The sequence below is a fragment of the Cervus elaphus genome, chromosome 2 (genome assembly GCF_910594005.1).
Source record: "Cervus elaphus chromosome 2, mCerEla1.1, whole genome shotgun sequence".
In the NCBI taxonomy this organism is placed as follows: domain Eukaryota; kingdom Metazoa; phylum Chordata; class Mammalia; order Artiodactyla; family Cervidae; genus Cervus; species Cervus elaphus.
In genome coordinates, this window is record NC_057816.1 from 32,660,711 (window position 1) to 32,678,132 (window position 17,422).

Sequence of the window (17,422 nt, forward strand, 5' to 3'; positions counted from 1 at the left end):
GAGCTGTGCTGGTGATAGTTCTATTTCTGCAGAACAGCCATGAAGAGCAGGATGCACTGACGGAGGAGAGGGAAGCTAGACGGGGACTGTACAGAGAGGTGACGCAGACAAGGCGGCATCTCCAGGCACGGGGCAGGAAAAACCGCGCAGGCTCTGGGTTCAGATCAGTCTGGGTTCCATGTCTAGCTCTGTCACTTTGTGGTTCTGAAACCTGGGCAACTGACCTGGTCTCCTGAGCCTCAAGTTTTCTTCATCTGCAAAATGGGCGTGTGAACCTTGCTGGTATATTGGGAACATTAAATAAAATGTTATATAAATTATATGTGAAAAACACTCAGCATAGTGCATGGCACGCAGTGCTGTGTGTGCTCTGCTTAGTCGCTCAGCCGTGTCCAACTCTTTGTGACCCCAGGGACTATAGCCCGCCATGCTCCTCTGTCCAAGGGGATTCTCCAAGTAAGAATACTGGAGTGGGTTGCCATGCCCTCCTCCAGGGGGTCTTCCCAACCCAGGGATCGAACCCAGGTCTCCCGTACTGCAGGCAGATTCTTTACCATCTGAGCCACCAGGGAAGCCCGCAGTGGGCACTTGATAATCATAATTATTATTTTAATTACTAGTCATTATGTCTGTTTTTGTCTTTGGAGAGGACTACAGAGTAGGTATCTCTTATTAAGCCTGAGCTTTGCTATCAGGTAGTAATGATTCACAACTTCTTCCCTGTCTAGGTCATACCCTCACCACTTGTCATCAGCCATCCTGACAACTGGTCCCTCAAACAAAAAATACCCTCCCCTTCTCAGCCTGCTGAACTGCTATTCACTCTTCAGGTGTCAGCTCAAACGGTACCTTTTCTGTCAAACCTCCTCCAGCCTTTCTTCCTTATGCACTGAGATTCTTATCTTTCCGTATCTGGGTTATAGGACACTGGACACAATGCTCTGGCTATTTACTTATGTATCTGCCTCCCAAAGTCTTCCCTGGTGATTCAGGTGGTAAAGAATCAGCCTGAAACTCTTTGTGTTGCAAAGAGTCCAACACAACTGAGCGAATAACACTTTCACTTTTCACTTGGTCTCCCCAGTCCTGTCACTTTTCTGTGTTTCCAATGCTCAGCTTGATGCTTTTCTAGCCCACAGCAGCCATTAAGTGCATGAGATCTCCATTTTTAGTTTATTTAAACAGTATTTTCAATCAAATTACTTAGCTTTCTTGTAACTTCTCTCTTAGGAGTGGTGGTAACAGGAGAGATGTCCTGTTTATCTGGACATGTCCCCTGTGACTTGCCCTATAACATGTGACAGATTTAATTTTCCCAGATGACACTGATTTTGGCTAAATAAAATGCAGTGACCTTAGATCCTACTCTGCAATGCAGGGGCAGCCTTGAGCTTTCTGATTCTTGATGACAGCTGGAGGTCAATTTTTCATTTCTTTTCGTATCACCCGTAATAAACGAGTGCTATTCACCAAGGCAGAATCTAGGTCCTTGAGGAATATGGGGGGGTCCCTGTCCACTGAGAGGAGGCCCCCATCCTGAGATTTTGGCTCATGTCTTCCTGCACCGACCCAGAGAAGTGCCACTTAGGTGACGTTTCTCAGATCGGTGAATTCCAGAAGAGGGTGGCATTTGGCAGACTGTTCAGTGGCCCCCTCTTTGTGCCCCAGAACAAATCTGAGGTTGGGGTTTCGTCAGCTAAGTGTAAGGGAAAGAGCACCAGTTTTGAACTGAGAGAATGTGGGTTCCAGTCTCGACAGGCCACCTAAATGGTTCAAGCGGTGGGCTCCTCGGCCGTCAGACGATGGCGTCCCTGCCCTGCTCTGCTCACAGCCTTATCATCAGCTTCAAATGAAATGATCCAGCTCAATGGCCCTTTCGAGTTGGCAGAGCTCTTGGACAATCTTCCGCTCGCTTCTTCCTCGGGCCACATGCACTGGGAGCGGAACCTGGACCTCTCCCGGGAGCAGCGCCCCCAGTCCTGGGGGCAGAGCTGGGGATGCCCGGGCTGCTGGTATGGAAGCATCCGCTGCCACCTCTGGGCGCCCGTTTGTCCCAGACATGGTGCTAGCCTTTTATATGCACAACCTCCTTTTCATCACAAATAACCATAGAAGGCAGGTGCTTAAAAAAAAAAAAAACTGCTTTAGAAACCTGAGATGAGAGATGTTTAGAAACCTGAAACTTGAGCAGGGCCAGAAAGTGCTAAGTGGCAGGATGGTATTTATCTCTGATCTGCTGGATGCCAGAGCCTGTGTTCGCTCCACTTCCCCGTGCTGCTCCTCAGGGCCTAGAAAGCTCCTCTGCCTTTCTTGGCCAGGGCACCTGCTCATCTCTGAGGACTTAGCTCCAACATCACCTCACCTGGAATGCCTACCTCTCCTGGATTCTGGGGTCCCTGCTTTCCCCTCCTTCTTCTGTTGTGTCTCCGCCAGACTCTCAGCACATTATACTTTCAGTGCCTCCAGCACCTTAAGACCCTTTTCTGCTGAGCTGTCTGATTCCTCAAGGACATCTTGGACTCTTTAGGGGCAGGGCCAGGGCCAGGCTTCAAATTCCTGCTGCTTAGCCCTGAGCTGGTACAGAGTCAGTGTTTCAGAAAGGCCTGCTGAATTTATGAGTCAGTGAGTAAATGCCTATCGGCTTCTCTGGGATTACAGACAGGAAACACCCACTGCTAAGGATCGTAGGGTGATGGTTCTCAACATGGCTGCACATCAGATTCACCTGGAAAACTTTCTTTTTCAAAAAAGAGTCTCACCCATCTGAAGGGCCTGGGTATCTGTTGCTTGAAGATCACTTGGTTGCTCCTGAGGCCCAGCTGGCTTTGGAAACCATGCCTTTGGAGCAGAGCTTTTCAAACTTTGATGTGCTCATGAATCACGTTAAAATGAAGATTTCGGCTCAGTAGTTCTGGGTGTGGTCCGAGAGTCTGCGCTTCTAACGAGTTCTCAGGGGATGCTGATGTTGCTTATCTGTACTTGGAGGAGGTGGGCCTTCCTTAGAATACTTTACAAACCATAGATGTGAGAGATGGCAGATGGCCTACCGCTGAGACTCCAGCGGTAGGGCTGGGCTGAATTAAGGTTGTAAAGGCCAAAGAAGAGACATACACAGGCTAAGAGTCCTAGCCTGAGCCTCCAGTTCCTTGGAGCAGCTGGAACAGTAAATGCTAATGGACTAAGAGGATGGAATTTTAGAATTTCTTTATTCCATTTCTGGCATTTACTGATGGGGACACTAAAGCTCTGAGAGACGGAGGGATTTGCCAATATCCAGGTGCCAGTTAAAATCAGAGCTGGAGCCCAGGTCTTCTCCCTCCTGACTGTCTTTAGAAAACTGGAAGGCAGAAAGAAATTTCACTTTTCCCTTCTACTTTGGTTCACTTTCAAAACAGGTTTTAGCACCTGAGAAAACAATGAATTGGGAGAGGGCAGAAGCCAGCTCTGAATTCACACCACAGGTACATCACAAGGTCACTAACAGCACAAACCAAAGGCACCAAAATCACGGCTCTCAATTTACAGATGATGCAGCTGGAAGCCTGAAAAGCTGCATGACCAGCCCAAGGCCACATAAATATGCAGCAAAGCTGGACAAGCACCCAGGCTTCTGAGTCTTGCCAGCTAGGTCCCCCGGTCTCCTAGCTGTGACCCAGGCAGTTACCACCACTGACTGGAGGTTTTAATGGGAAGTGCTAGTTTTCATCCAAGATCTTCATATGAAATGTACTGTGTTTTCTAAAAAACTGAACTTGAGGCACATATCAGTTCATAGTTCAGTAACATCTGTACTAAATTCTTTGAATATCTCTCTTCTATTTCAGTGTCAGGAAAAATACTCCTCCTCTGAGAAGGGGGCATATTTTCCCATTTCTGGTAACGTAAACCCTGAAAACAATTATGCTTCTCTGTTTAACCTGACTGCTAGGAAGCTCAGAGTCTTATTTGATGTGTAATCACATATATGTGTTTTCTCCTTTTTTCTTTTGTTCCCAAATTCTATTTAATTTACTTTAATATATGTGTCTTTGGTTGCAAGAAGATTGAATTCCTTTTCAGGATAGACAGCGACATAATCATCATCATCTAATTGTTATGATGATGATGATAATAGTACTAATAACAATAATAAAAATAATAACTCATTAGAGTGCCTGGCACAATGCTAGATACTTTATAAATATCCTCTGTATTCCTTACAACAATCTCCAAGGGAGATTTTATTATTTTCAAATTAGAAACTAATGCTCAGGTAGATTTAAACAGTTTTTCAAGGTCACACAATTGAGAGCTTCGGTTTCCTCATCTGTAAATTGGATGTATCATGAAGAACTACTTCAAAGGTGGTCTGGGGGTGCGTTGGTATAATCTAAGTAAGACGCTTAACCTGCTTTCTATTACACACTAAGTGCCCTCTACATATTACTACTACCATCTTAAAAGAACATATATGATTGCCATGTTATTACTATAATTATACAGACATGGACATAATCACTGTTGGACTGGGATCTGCCTGACTCTCTACTGTCCTTATCTCAGTAAGTGCCCGCCCACGTGCCAGTCTGATCTGCGCCCACACGGGTAACTGAGAGCCACGCGGGTGGCAGCGCCAGCCACACCGCATGTGCCACGGCTACTGCCAAGTCACCCAGACGTGTGTGAGGCGGGCGACTCTGAGGCGACCATCCCCTAGGAGCTGGACGAGCGCCGCAGACCGGGGGCGTCCGTGTGTCTGACGAGGACCACTCCTGCTTGCTGCAGGGTCACCGGGAGCCTGCGTAACAGAGCTACTCTGTGACAAAGTTCCTGTCTGGGGGCTGCTCCCTGTGGGCGGTGTGTACGGTCTGAACATCCTCCCCCATTCTGTCTTTGCTGGCAGACCTCCTGGAGGGGTCCCTTGGTGTCCCGGCCTCCAAACCCAAGGCACCTGGAATGCCCAGAGATGGATGAATCTGAAGCCTGTCTTCTGCCAGGATCTCTGCCTGACTGAGTCCTTCTCACGGCGTTCCCACTGTGATCCTCCAAGTCACTCAACACAGTGGGGATAATCTCCTCCTTCATTCTCAGGATAATCAGACTAGGGTGTGCAAATTACTCTGCCAAGGTTAAAAATTTCCCCCTATTACTCAGCCTGTCATGTCCACAAACTACCAAAATAAACGCTGCGCTGTGCCAGAGATGAAAGGGGCTCAGGCTCTCCCTACCCGCCTTCACCGTTATTAATGACTTTCTTTCACTGTAGCCGATGTACTCCCAATCAGATCCAATCACAGAGGAGTCATTTGCCATGGAGCGATCTGAAATTGACACGTGCAGCTTACCAGACAGCATGCAACAAGGCAGGGAGAGACAGGAAATTCTCTGCTGGTTGGCTTACCTATGTCTGAAATCTTTATTTCTGACAGAAGACAGGAGAGCAGGGAATAGAAGAAAGAATGAAGTGTTAGCAACAGGGTTAGAAGCATTATTAGCAGCCCGAAAACTTGACAGCAATGGTTCTGTACAATACTGTAATAAATAAAGACTTAGCAGCTCTGACACTGATATATTTCATGTTGGATATTACTTGTCAGTGAGCTCACTTATAAGCAGCTACATATCACAGAAGCGGCATGGTTTCACCTGCACCAACACTGCTGACTCTAGCAGAAGAGGATGCGGTTGACCCGGGTGGCTGCTTGCACCAGGGCTAAGACAGGCTGACATGGTTGATTCCTCCCCTGCCCAGAGATGCGCTCTCAGAGATACACACGCTCACTGCTGTGTCTCTGTTTGTGTGCACGCTGCCCTACCGAGAGTGACCCAGACCTGCGTGGCCCACCACGATCGTCCTCCTAATAGAACAGAGAATTGGAGCTACATTCTCCTTACAGGGGAGAAGGTGGCACAGAGGAACAGTCCTGGGAAAGAGGACGGGAAGGAAATATACTGAGATGATAACCTGTCTATAAATTATTTTTTTTCCTCCAATGTAATTTCCTCCTCCCTTCTTTACATACTATCTTCCATGTTCTCTCTACAACTATGGCAGGGAGACAGGGAAAGTGGGGTCTCTTATTTAAAAGATGTGAAAATGGAAGTCCAGAGAGGGTAAGTGGTCCAGTTTTAGTTTCTCCGCCAAGGTGGACTGACCCCTAGCCTATGGCTCTCTCTCCATTAAGGCACAGGAAAGAGAAAGACAATATGAGCAGTTAGTCGACTAAAGCAAATACACTCGAGGGTTCCCATTTCCCTGGCAGGTATCTATGCTGGTCAAACTCATAAAAGAGAGAAAAAAAAAAATGGGCAGAGACTCTCCTGTCAATGGCCTGGTTCTCATTCTGCCTGATGTCTGATTTCCTATGAGTCCGCAGAATGTGAGCTTCTGTGTTTCTTTCACAGCCAAAGACCCTCCGCTTCCTCTGTCCCTCCGCAGGTGGGGTGGGTGAACACTGCTCTTGTCTGCAGGGCTGTGACGGCTGTGGCCAGCCGGCCAGCCTTCCCCTCCTCTCCTGCGTGCCCTGCAGAGCGGGGTTCTCAGCGGGCACTCACCTCTGGGAATAAGTAAACATGGCACTCAGCCAAGGTGGCCCCCACTGGGCCCTGTGATGACGTTTTGGCGAGGCAGAGCTGTGTGATGGCCTTCTGGGTTTGGGTCTGCCAAGCTGGACTCTGGGCAGGCTCCTTAAATCCCCTGAGTCTCCTTTATCTTATTTGTCAAGGGCAATAGTAATAATTAATAGTAAATAATAGCAAAATAATCTTGCAGAGCGGTCATATTAACACCAGGCAAATAGAAGAGGCCTTGCAAGAGAGAGTTTCCTTTTCCCCTGGTTACTTCCCAGCTCAAGGGCCCATCCCGCTCACAGGGACTCCAGCCCAGGAGATAGGCAGATGGGCAGAGACTGTGAAACAGTCGTGAGAAACCCGGTACAGTTTCTCCTGAAAGGGAGGGTGGGGCTCCCCCATCTCCCACCAACCACAGCTCCCCTGGAATCCTGGATCCCAGGCTGTGACAGCACCCTGCTTCTGAAGTGTCTCATCTGAGGGGGTGTGGAGATGTCCATCACACCGGGCCCCTCCCTGTGTGGGGAGAATGCCTGTGCTCCGTCCCTCATGGTCAGAATGGGGAAAGGCGACAGGTGGTTCTGTCGCATATACACACCCGAGGAGCAGCCCGTGGCCCTTCTCTCAGCACTGGGCAGCTGCAGAGAACCGCCCCCAACTCCTGATGCCTGTTAAGTAACAGGGCCAGGCTGGGTAACATTGGCACTGGGGCCTAGTTCATGATAACCATCCCTTGTCCTTTTAAAAAGACTCATGTGATGCATTTCAATGGGCTTGGTGCCAGGAAGCAGGAAGACGACTGAAGGGCTTCCAAGGAGCCGAACTCAGTGGCTGGCTGCCTTCTCCATCATCTGGACAGCAAGGGTGCCTCCCCTTCCCCAGGGTGGTTGGTCTACACCTCCGTGTCCCGTGGAGGGCGGCGTTGGCTGCCTCGGAGCCTTCAGCTCACAGGTCAGCCTCTGGGAAGCAACCAGGCAGGCTCCGTTCTGTCCCCTTCTTGGGCCAGTGGGCCCTGCCAGGTGGGCTCGCAGGGTGGCGAAGGGACACGCCAGGAACCGCAAGGGAGGCCTCACCAAACATACCTCAGCTCCAGGATGTTGGTGACGTTCCCGGAGGGGAAGATCCTTCGGATGTAGTTGAAATCTCCCACGTAGAGGCTGCCATCGGCGCCGCACGTGAGGGCCACGGGGGCCAGGAGCTTGTTGCCGTCGGCCAGGCCGTTGCAGCTGGGACAGGAAATGCTCCTGCGGCGCCCGTTGCCCATGATGCTCCCGATGACAGGCGGCTGCTGAGACACAAACTGGTTCTCCCCGTTTCCCTTGTGCAGGATGCCTGGGATGAGGGCAGAGGAGCGGAGTCACTGATGGGGCTGGGTGCGGCTTTCCCTGTGGCTGCAGGGTCACCCCGGTTTTGCAAGGGATGCCAGATCCCTGCCTACCGCTTCCAGACCCAGCTCCCAAGGCTGCCTCAGCCCGTAAGGAAACCCAGGCCGTCCTGGACAGGACACGCTGCTCTGCTGATAGGATTCCCACGACAAGGCTGTAAGACAGGTGCTGTTACCCTCCCGGTATTGACAGGGGACCCCTGACATCACATATTGACATACTGACATCACACAGATGATAGGAGAAGCACTTCTGAGTCCCGGCTCTGAACCATTCAGCTTCACCACCTCTCAAATAAACCGTACACACCACACAGGCCAAGTTTGTGTCTCCATCACAGCACAGAACTGTTTTTTTAAAGGGTGCAATAGCTTTCTGTCTTAAAAAACCCCAAGTCACATACCTTATTTAAAAAAACAGTTTATTACTAAAAAGGTACGCATCATTGTATGCTTCAGCAAGTAGTGATATTTTGTAGGTGGAGGCTCTTGCCTTGGTGTTAATGGCACCGCACAGAATTCTTTACTGCACTTATCTGTTCTCTCTTTACAGTGAGACCATTTCAGGTGCGGAGACAATGTCCTTCCCCCTCTGTATCTCAGTGCCTAGCACAGAACCTGACATAGAGGAGATACCGAGAGATGTTCATAGAAATGCCTGAAGGAGACTCAGTCTAAACTAGCCCTGAACTTCATTCACCTCCACCTCCAGACTTTTGTTTCCAGTTATTTTGGCTTTTCTGACACTCATGACCAAACCGAGTTCTAACTACTACTCACAGGTCAGTTTCTGGATGCCTTGTTCTGTCTCATGGGATCTGTTTATCTGTTCCTGTGATAGCACCACACAGTTTTAGGTATTACGGTTTTCCTAAGCTAGCTTAACATCTGGCAAGTGCCTCTTTTTTGTCCTTATTTTAAAGAGTGCCACAGCTATTTATAAATCTTTATTTTACTACAGACTTCAGAATTAGTTTGTCATTCCCTGCCCCCCAAACGCAGTGGCTTTGATGGGCATTCTTGCATCTACAGCTTAGGTAGGAAAGATCTGACATCATCACCATATTTACTTGTCCAATCCTGAAACACAGTCCCAGGGAGCTATCTAACATACAGCTCTGGGATTTCCCTGGTGGACCAGCAGTTAAGTGTCCGTCTGCCAGTGCAGGGGACAGAGGGTTCAATCCTTGGTCCGGGAGGATCCCACATGCTGTGAGGCAACTAAGTCCATGTTCCAAAACTACTGAGCCCATGAGCCTACAGCCTGTGCTCTGCAACAAAAGAAGACACCGTAATGAGAAGCCCGCGCATGGCAACAAAGAGCAGCCCCAGCTCGCCACAACTAGCGAGAGCCTGCAGGCAGCAACTCAGACCTACTGCAACCAAAAGGAAATAAATAATAAATAACCTTTAAAACACAGATCTGACGGTGTCACTTCATGCTTTAAACCCTTCAGAGGCTTGAGATTTGCCTCTGGGTGGAGTCAGAAGTCCTAATCTTCCTACCTGGGACTCCAGCTGCTCAGGCCCCCCACTCCGGCTTTTGCTACTCCCTTCACTTCACCCTTTGCTCAAAGCACAATGATCCTTCTCTCCAGTCACTCCTCTTTTAGGCTTCAGTGCTTTGGCACGGACTGTGCTCTCTGCCCAGAATGTTCTTCCTGCTTGATATACACCGCTAATGCTGTAGACCCCTGGAGACTCAGTTTGGAAGTTCCCTCCAAAGAGACAACCTGCTGAACCAAGAAGCTGAGTCAGGGGCTTCTCTTCTGCGTCCCCACAGTGTTCCCCGCTTCGCCCTGTGACGGCACCCTCCATGGCACGGTGTGAAAACTGCCTGAGACGTGTTTGTCTTGCCCAGAGTGTCAGCCCTTGAAGCCCTTCACTTCTGCATCCCCGGTGCTCAGCAGTGACAGTACAGAGCAGGTCGCCAAGGAGTATTTGTATTAAGCCTTCTGACCAGTGGATCGCACGTGAGCCTGTGGAGTTTGCCTGTGTTTTTGCCTCACAGCGAACAAAGCACATGAGACAAGTCTCACACCAGGGCCTGGCTCCTGGAATTCTACTAATCCGCTCACCGCTTTGGATGTTGAGGGCGTGGTGTTTGTCCAGGCTCCATCCTCCCAGCTTGGAAGCATCGATTTCATAGCCCTGCAGCACTGCTGTTCTTTTCTCCCACAGGATCAGATCTGGGCAGGATTCATACTCATAACCCACGGAAACTGTAGGGAAAAAAAGGCATAAAAGGTACACGTGAGCAAAGCCTCTTCTTCTGCATGCAAGGCCCCTGCCTGTCTTTGGTTTGAAAACAAAGAAGGATCAGATTCCTAAGTGGCAACCAGATCTATGTGCAACACTAGCCCAGGGAGGCTGAGGCTGAACGTCCTTTTTTGGGGAGCGATGGTACCTCATTGTGAAGCGAAAGTGTTAGTCTCTCCGTCATGTCTGACTCTTTGCGACCCCATGGACTCTAACCACCAGGGTCCTCTCTGTCCGAGGAATTCTCCAGACCGGAATACTGGAGTGGGTAGCCATTCCCTCTTCCAGGGGTATCTTCCCAACTGAGGGAACGAACCCATGTCTCCTGCTTTGCAGGCAGACTCTACCATCTGAGCCACAGGGTAAGACCTTGGTACATCATTAGGAAATGTTAAACAAATGTTCTAAATACTTTAAGGACCCACGCCAACTGATTCCAGGGAAATGGTCTTTAGTATGGAAAGTACTTTAGGTACTAAAGTCTCCATGCAGTGTTATTCATAATAGCGGAAAGTTGGAAGTAATCTAAAGGTTGAAAGGGGACGAGAGGTTGGGCAAAGCAAGTGCACCCACTCGAGGAAGATGCAGCCACTGGGAACTGTGGTTATGAAGATCGTGGGTGACACGGAAAGTGCTCAAGGGGTAACGCTGAGTTAAAGGACTGGTTATATGTGGTACTAAATCTATGGTAAAAAAGCTATGCATGAAAAAAGAAAATAAATTTTAATGTTAAGAACTAGTTTTATTTGCTTACAGGATATGGATAACTTTATTTCTATTTTTTGGCCCATTTATCACATTTTTATTGATGAACATGGAAATACTTGAACAAAGAAAAAAAATTTTCAAAATCACTGATAATGAATACATGGAAAATGAGCTCCTCTAGGGTACTCTGAAAGCTGGAAGTTGCTTTGAGGTCTCAAAACTTGAAAATCTCCAGTTTCACTTTTGTTTCGTAGATCCAGGCCTCCTTAGGGGATCACTGTGGGGCAGGCTAACCATGGAGGGCTCCCCAAGGCTGGGTTTGCAAGAAGCCCTGTGACAGCCCTATGGAAAGGAACTGGAAGAGACAGGAGTGCCGTTTCTTCCAAGCATCTTTCTGGGCAGACATTTCTTTCCAGGGGGCAATACCCTGCCACACGCTCAAGATGGGAATTAACACCTGGGCAGCTCTTTAGAGCTTCCTTTAGGTGCCAGGAGAGACTGCTGGCTCCCCAGGGCAGGCGGAATGCGCTGGAACGTGCTCCTGTGATCTCCTCCCGGTGTGACCTTGAGTCCTGCCAGGAGCCACACTCTGCTTCTTCCTGGTCCCCAGTCCTCTCAGGAAAGCAAGCCTCAGCCCCAGCGTCTGTGCAGAGACCGGGAAGGGCTGGCGGGCACCCAGTACTCTCACGTCACCTGAAGAGGTGGCAAGGCTTCACTGTTTCTGAGGACAGCACAGGAGCAGCTTGGTTTCCAGAAGGGACCGTGAACAGTAGGGACGGCATCTTGGCTCCCAGTGTGCCCAGTGGGGAGGGGGCGGAATGCAAAACTGCAGGCGAGCTCTGGGGAAAATCTGGCCCAGCTCCTTCCCTCTGCGGCCCTGGCAAGTCCCCTCACCTCTCTGGGCCTCAGCTTCCTCGTGCAGAACAGGAGGGCACTTTCTGACTCACAGGGCGGCTGTGAGGATTAACTGAGATATCAACGTACAGAGAGATCACCCCCCGGAGCAGATGCTCAACAGACCCTCTTGTGGCCTGCCTGCCTTGCTTCCTTCCCCCTTCCTCTCCTTTCTTTTTACATTACTTCCTCTCTGCCTCCTCACTCTGCCTTTGCTGAATCTAGAAAGGGAATGAAACTGGAGCAAGGATCAAGGTCAGAAGACAGTTTCAGGGCTGTTACTCTAAGTGCTTGGAGGATTAGCTCTGCGGCGGTTAGGACTGCTCTGAGTCCAGCTCTGAATCCTGCCCGGGACCCTGCTCTAACCCAGGAGCTGAGATGAGCAAGCTAAGGTCTCAGTAGGGAGGAGACCGCAGGTGAGGCTGTGGTCACCTTCTGCTACATCTCAGAACAACAACAAAAACAAACCAACAATAACAGTAACAAAGAGACAGACTGGAAAGGAGGTAAAGAGGCCCAAAAGCCATTTTTATGAGGGAAGAACCTTAGCTCCTGAACCTCAACAAAACTGAAGAACCCAGAAGTTCCAGTAAGTTCAGGGTCATTTCAGGCCCTACGGCTGTGCGGGGGGACTGGGACAATGTCTAAAAGGCTCTGTCTCTGTGGCACCAGCCTCTTTTAGCTCATCCTATGCCACCAAAGTGCTCTTCAAGGGCCGTTTTGGTTTTGTAACCCTCTTTCTTGGACTTTCCAAGTGGTGTTATTGGTAAAGAATCTGCCTGCCAATGCAGGAGAGAGACATCAGAGATGTGTGTTCTATCCCTGGGTCGGGAAGATCCCCTGGAGTAGGAAATGGCAACCCACTCTAGTATTCTTGCCTGGAGAATCCCTTGGACAGAGGAGCCTGGTAGGCCATGGTCCATAGGGTCTTAAAAGAGTCAGACACGACTGAACTGACTTAGTAGGCATGCATGCAACCTGTGGTCAAATTTTCCACGTGCAGTCCTTTGAGTACATTCTTTTAGGTCGTGGACGGTCACGGACAGCTCCTAGCGGCCAACTAGACCTTAGGCATTTCTGAGATGGAAAAGGGAGGGAGAAGAGACAAGGGAAGAGGACCGAGAGCCTCGTTCCCCCAAACCTTCCTGTCTCCTGAGGACGGCGCTGGGCCCTGCAGTGGGGAGGCTTACCAAAGGCCTCTGAGAGCCCAAACACCTTCTGGTTGTAGACGTCCGTCTTGTCCCAGATGAAGTAATAGGACAGGTCTGGGGCGGCGGCAAACCACTTCCTGAAGAGGCGGCCCTCAACTGCCACCATGAGGTGGACCTTCATGAGGTTGAAGGGGATGGTGGGGTGGGTGAGGCTGATCCTCAGGACAGACTTGTAGCCGGGGGTCCGGCTGCTCAGGTAGCTCAGCCTCATCTTGCAGCCAGAGATGGCGATTTCCTCCTGCAAGGCCTGGAGAGACAGATCACAGTGGGTGACGGTCACGGAATCACCGGCAGAGGGGAGGCAGCCACAGCCCCACGGACTCTGGGTGTTGGAGGGGCAGAGGAGGAAGCAGAGAAGGAAGAGAGGAAAGGGGGAGGAGGAGAAAGCAGACTGCAAAGAGGAGCGGGAGGAGGAGGGAGGAGGGAGTGGGGCGGAAGACAAGAGTCAGAGGCCTGGCGTCCGGGGCGCACTCTCAAGTGGTGCATCCCTGCCTCGAGCCTCTGGTTCTTCCTCCTTTCAACAGGGATGACGATGTTCAACTCACTGCATCAATGAGAGGATAAGATATCACTTGTGAAAAATACTTATCTTAATGTCACCTCTCATCCACCTGCTGTGTCATCCAGGAAGACCCACGGAACCTCTGTGTTGCAGTTTCCTCACTGGGTTAGTTTGCGGACCAGCGAAGGTCACGTATATACTGCCCAGAACATAATTCAGTAAATGTCTCTAAGCGGGATGATGGTACTATGGCTGTTGTGGCTGCTGCTGCTGGAAGCAGGGGGCATTGTGAAGACAGACCGTGCCCTGGGATCAATGTGGAGAGCTGTCTCAACTAGAAGAACTGCTACTCTCTCCAAACCTTCCTAAGGTAAGGTCTGTTACAAGTGACTTTCCTCTTCAGGAAGGTAAACAGAGGCTACGAGATGTTGATGGAGCCATCAGGTAGGGCTGGCAGTACAGGCTGCCAGGGACTGGGAGTGAACGGCCCCAGCTCACCAGCATAAAGAGGGCAGACGGGCTGCTCGGAGCCTGCGTGCTCCAGGGCTGTGCCAGGGGAGCAGCCTGGTGGGGAAGGCAGGGCTTCACCTCCTGGTGCAAAGGGATCGGCTCCAAGACAGGACGCTGAAATGAAATGCCAAGACGCCCAGGCACGTGGCTGAAGGGGAGAACTTTTATCGGCTTGATGCTCTGGGCTCTGTTTCAAGAAGGGGACGTCAAATCAATTGAGGCTAACGTATCCATTAAAAGGACAGTGATTATTTTTTTTTTTTTTTGACACATTGTCTTATTTTATTCAAATAGCAGTCTGTTCACACATGGTCCAAGAACACTTGAATAATAAAGCAAATATAATCACATGTTAAAAATTGGTCTTCAAACATCATAGCCAATGATGCCACGCTTGCCTATGATCTCGCCAACATAAAACCACATCCACACCTCAGTGGCCACCAAACCATTCAGTAGAGCTTCCTTAACAGTGAGCTGTTTGAAGCTACCGGTTTTAGCGCTGTTGATAATTTTTTTCAAGCTCTGAGTTGCTGTAGGGATCTCAGCAGGGGTTGGAGGAACCAGCTCAACCTTGGCATAGTACCAAAACGTGGCCAATCGAGGCTTCGAGTAAGTCACAGCAGCGTTGACCAGCGCCGGGGCCTTCTCCGCGAGGTTACGGACAAACTGGGCCATGGTACTAGGACGGAGAGCCCGTCGCCCCGACTGGCCGGCTGAATGTCACCCGCCCGGAAGGAGGACAGTGATTATTTTACTCTCGTGTTCACGGGGGAACTGGGCCTTCACAAAGAAAGGCCTCTTCCTTTCTGCCCATGTCATAGACGGGAATGAATTCTCACTGGCACTCATTCTCCTGAACACATGATGTTTCCGGGATGGGGCCTATACAATAGCAGTCTTCCCCAGCTTCAGCTCACAAGTTCTAGGCAAAGCAGGGCTTGAGTGCCATCCGGATGTGCTCATACATATTTATTAATACCTTCCTTAACATACCCTTTAAAATGCACATCTCCCTGTACTTGCAAAGGCTAGCCAATGACAGGACTGGGGAGACCCAGATATCATGTATTTCATGATATCTGATAATAGGCAAGGTTTGTGACCCAGCCAGGCTTGTAGACATTCAGCCCAGGGAGCATTGTAAAGAGGAGGGGGACGCTTCACCTCATGTGTTCCAAAGTCCCTGTTCCTGGGAAGCTGTCTTGCTGGAGCCAAACCAGGGCTGAGTGACAAACCACCCCTCTCCAGCAAGCTCCATCTCCACCGACAACCACCTCCTAAGAAAGGTTAGCCTGGTGGTGGAGACAGGAGACAGGCGCTGAGTCTCTGAAGAGAAGTGACGTTTCAACCTGTGGGTGCAACGAGAATTCCCAAATGGCTGCATTTCCTTCCTGTGGGCTGTGTCTGAAGCCACTCAACAGGGCACGGCAGAGAGATGTGCCTGCTTAGCCAGGCAAGAAATACACACAGGGACGCATCTAACGCCCCGCTGCCCCGACACCGGAGATCATTAAGCTGCCGGTTGCCAGAGCTCTCGTTAGGCCGGTGGGATGGCTGGGGCTTCTCCCCCAGCTTCCACACTGTCATCCCCTGTCTTCTTCAGCCTTCCTTTCTGCCATGAGAAACTGGGCCCAGATGGCAAAAGAAATTCAACTCCACACAGCTATGTGAGGCAAAGAATCTATCTTGATTTCTAGCAGATTAAAATGCATTTTTCCAAATTACTTCCTTTTAATGATAATGGAGTAAAGCACTTACATGCCTGGATTTGAGCCACAGCACTCATTAACTGGCCTGAAGGTGGAGCGTGTAAAATAATCTTCATCATAATACTGGTTAAAATCTGTTGAGCACTTAGTAGGTGCCAGATATTGTGTGAGGCATCTCATACACATTTTCTCATTTACTCTTCAGTGTGATGCGAACATTTGGGACCTCCTGTCTCACTCCACTTGGTGGAAATTATCATTGCTATTTTTAACAGAAATAATGAGAGAGGGAAGACACCGGAAGTTGGGGAAAGGGGACGTAGAAGTGAAGTGGATGGCAGGGTGGAGAGGGAGTGGGGATTTATTATATGTTGGAGGATGCCAGGCACTTTACAGGGCTCACGTCTATTAAATGCATAAGGTGGTGGTCGTCATAGCCTGACACCACCCCGCCGTGGCCATCAGGTTCCAGGTGGTGGGTTGATGGTTCTCTCTGTCCTCTGTCTCTGAGATCCTCCCCCACCCCCTAAATGAAATAAAAGCATGGAGAAATGCAGCTCAGAAACCTGGGTGTACCTGGATTTCTGGGACAATGGGGCCTTTCTCTGCACAGGAGCTGGCGAAGGACGTCAGCGGAGAAGGAGACACGACCGGGTTGGGGCGGGCGAAGCTGCTCAGGTCACAGCTGGGAATCTCATTCTCCTCGTGCCGCATGACAATGGTTTCCATGACGAAGAAGCGATCCCAAGGCAGCCAGAGGGTGTGCTCCTGTGCGATGAAGGGGGCCCTCTCGAACCGCAGGATGATGGAGACGCCGCCGTTGGTGACCAGGTCAAAGCTGTTTGGGAGGGGAGGGTGCGAAGGAGAGGAGCGGCAGTCGAAGGAGGAGAGAGGCAGAGAAAGGAGGAAAAATTACACCAAAGGGTCTCAGCGCTTGCTGAGGGAGACCCTAACACCTCAAAGACTGGACCGCAGTCACGCACAGTGACCTGGATCCCGGAAGGCATTATTTTTTTGAAAGTGAGTCACCACAGAGAATTTGCCAAGACCAAATAATAACCTGCTATGGAGAACCGTTTTCCAGGACACAGGGCTGCTGATGAGCCTCTGCTGTGGTGCTCCTGGTACTTAGGGCTTCTTAGAGCTGAAGCCCAGCGAAAATTTATCAGATAAAGCAGAGCAAACCCTGCCCTGGCGTTAGGGAGCCTAAGCTTAGTCCTGGCTCTGCCATGGCCTACTGTGTGATCTTGGTAAGTCACTTGGCCTCTCTGATTCTCAACTGTCTCATCTGTAAAAGGCGAAGGTTCCAATAAATTCTTCTTAAGTCATTAAGACTCTACAACTCCTCTGTAATTTTAGGGCTTCCCTGGTGGCTCAGTGGTAAAAAAATCCGCCTGCCAGTGCAGGAGTCCCAGGTTCAATCCCTGGGTCAGGAAGACCCCTTGGAGGAGATAATGGCAACTCACCCCAGTATTCTTGCCTGGGAAATCCCATGGACAGAGGAGCCTGGCAGGCTACAGGTCCATGGTGTCAAAAAAGAGTTGGACATGACTGAGCGACTAAACAATAATAACAACAATAGTAATTTTAACTTTGATTATGATGCTCAATCAGGCTTCTGGAGTTACAAAACAAGTAGTTTAGAGAAGGGCGCAGTTAGAATCACTGTAACTTAAGTGAAAGGGGAACCAGA

At 50.0% G+C, this 17,422-nt stretch overlaps 2 protein-coding genes across 11 annotated transcripts in view; both read right to left on the bottom strand.

Annotated features, from left to right (window-relative positions):
- Window positions 1-17,422, bottom strand: part of TENM4 (teneurin transmembrane protein 4) — an 826,321-nt gene that overhangs the window by 55,854 nt on the left and 753,045 nt on the right. For all 10 annotated transcript variants that reach the window (XM_043875712.1, XM_043875709.1, XM_043875667.1 and 7 more), the window contains 4 exons: window positions 16,306-16,567; window positions 12,985-13,252; window positions 10,012-10,155; window positions 7,632-7,881 (listed from right to left, as the gene is read on the bottom strand). In XM_043875712.1, coding sequence (XP_043731647.1) covers window positions 7,632-7,881; window positions 10,012-10,155; window positions 12,985-13,252; window positions 16,306-16,567 — 924 coding nt within the window. The remainder of the gene's footprint in view (window positions 1-7,631; window positions 7,882-10,011; window positions 10,156-12,984; window positions 13,253-16,305; window positions 16,568-17,422) is intronic.
- Window positions 14,262-14,756, bottom strand: LOC122676480 (ATP synthase subunit g, mitochondrial-like). Its single transcript, XM_043875723.1, has one exon. The coding sequence runs from the start codon at window positions 14,693-14,695 to the stop codon at window positions 14,384-14,386; it is 312 nt and encodes a 103-aa protein (XP_043731658.1). The 5' UTR covers window positions 14,696-14,756; the 3' UTR covers window positions 14,262-14,383.

What these genes read in the sequence shown, in the direction of transcription:
- LOC122676480 (XM_043875723.1), bottom strand. Translation starts at nt 14,695, where the DNA reads ATGGCCCAGTTTGTCCGTAACCTCGCGGAGAAGGCCCCGGCGCTGGTC.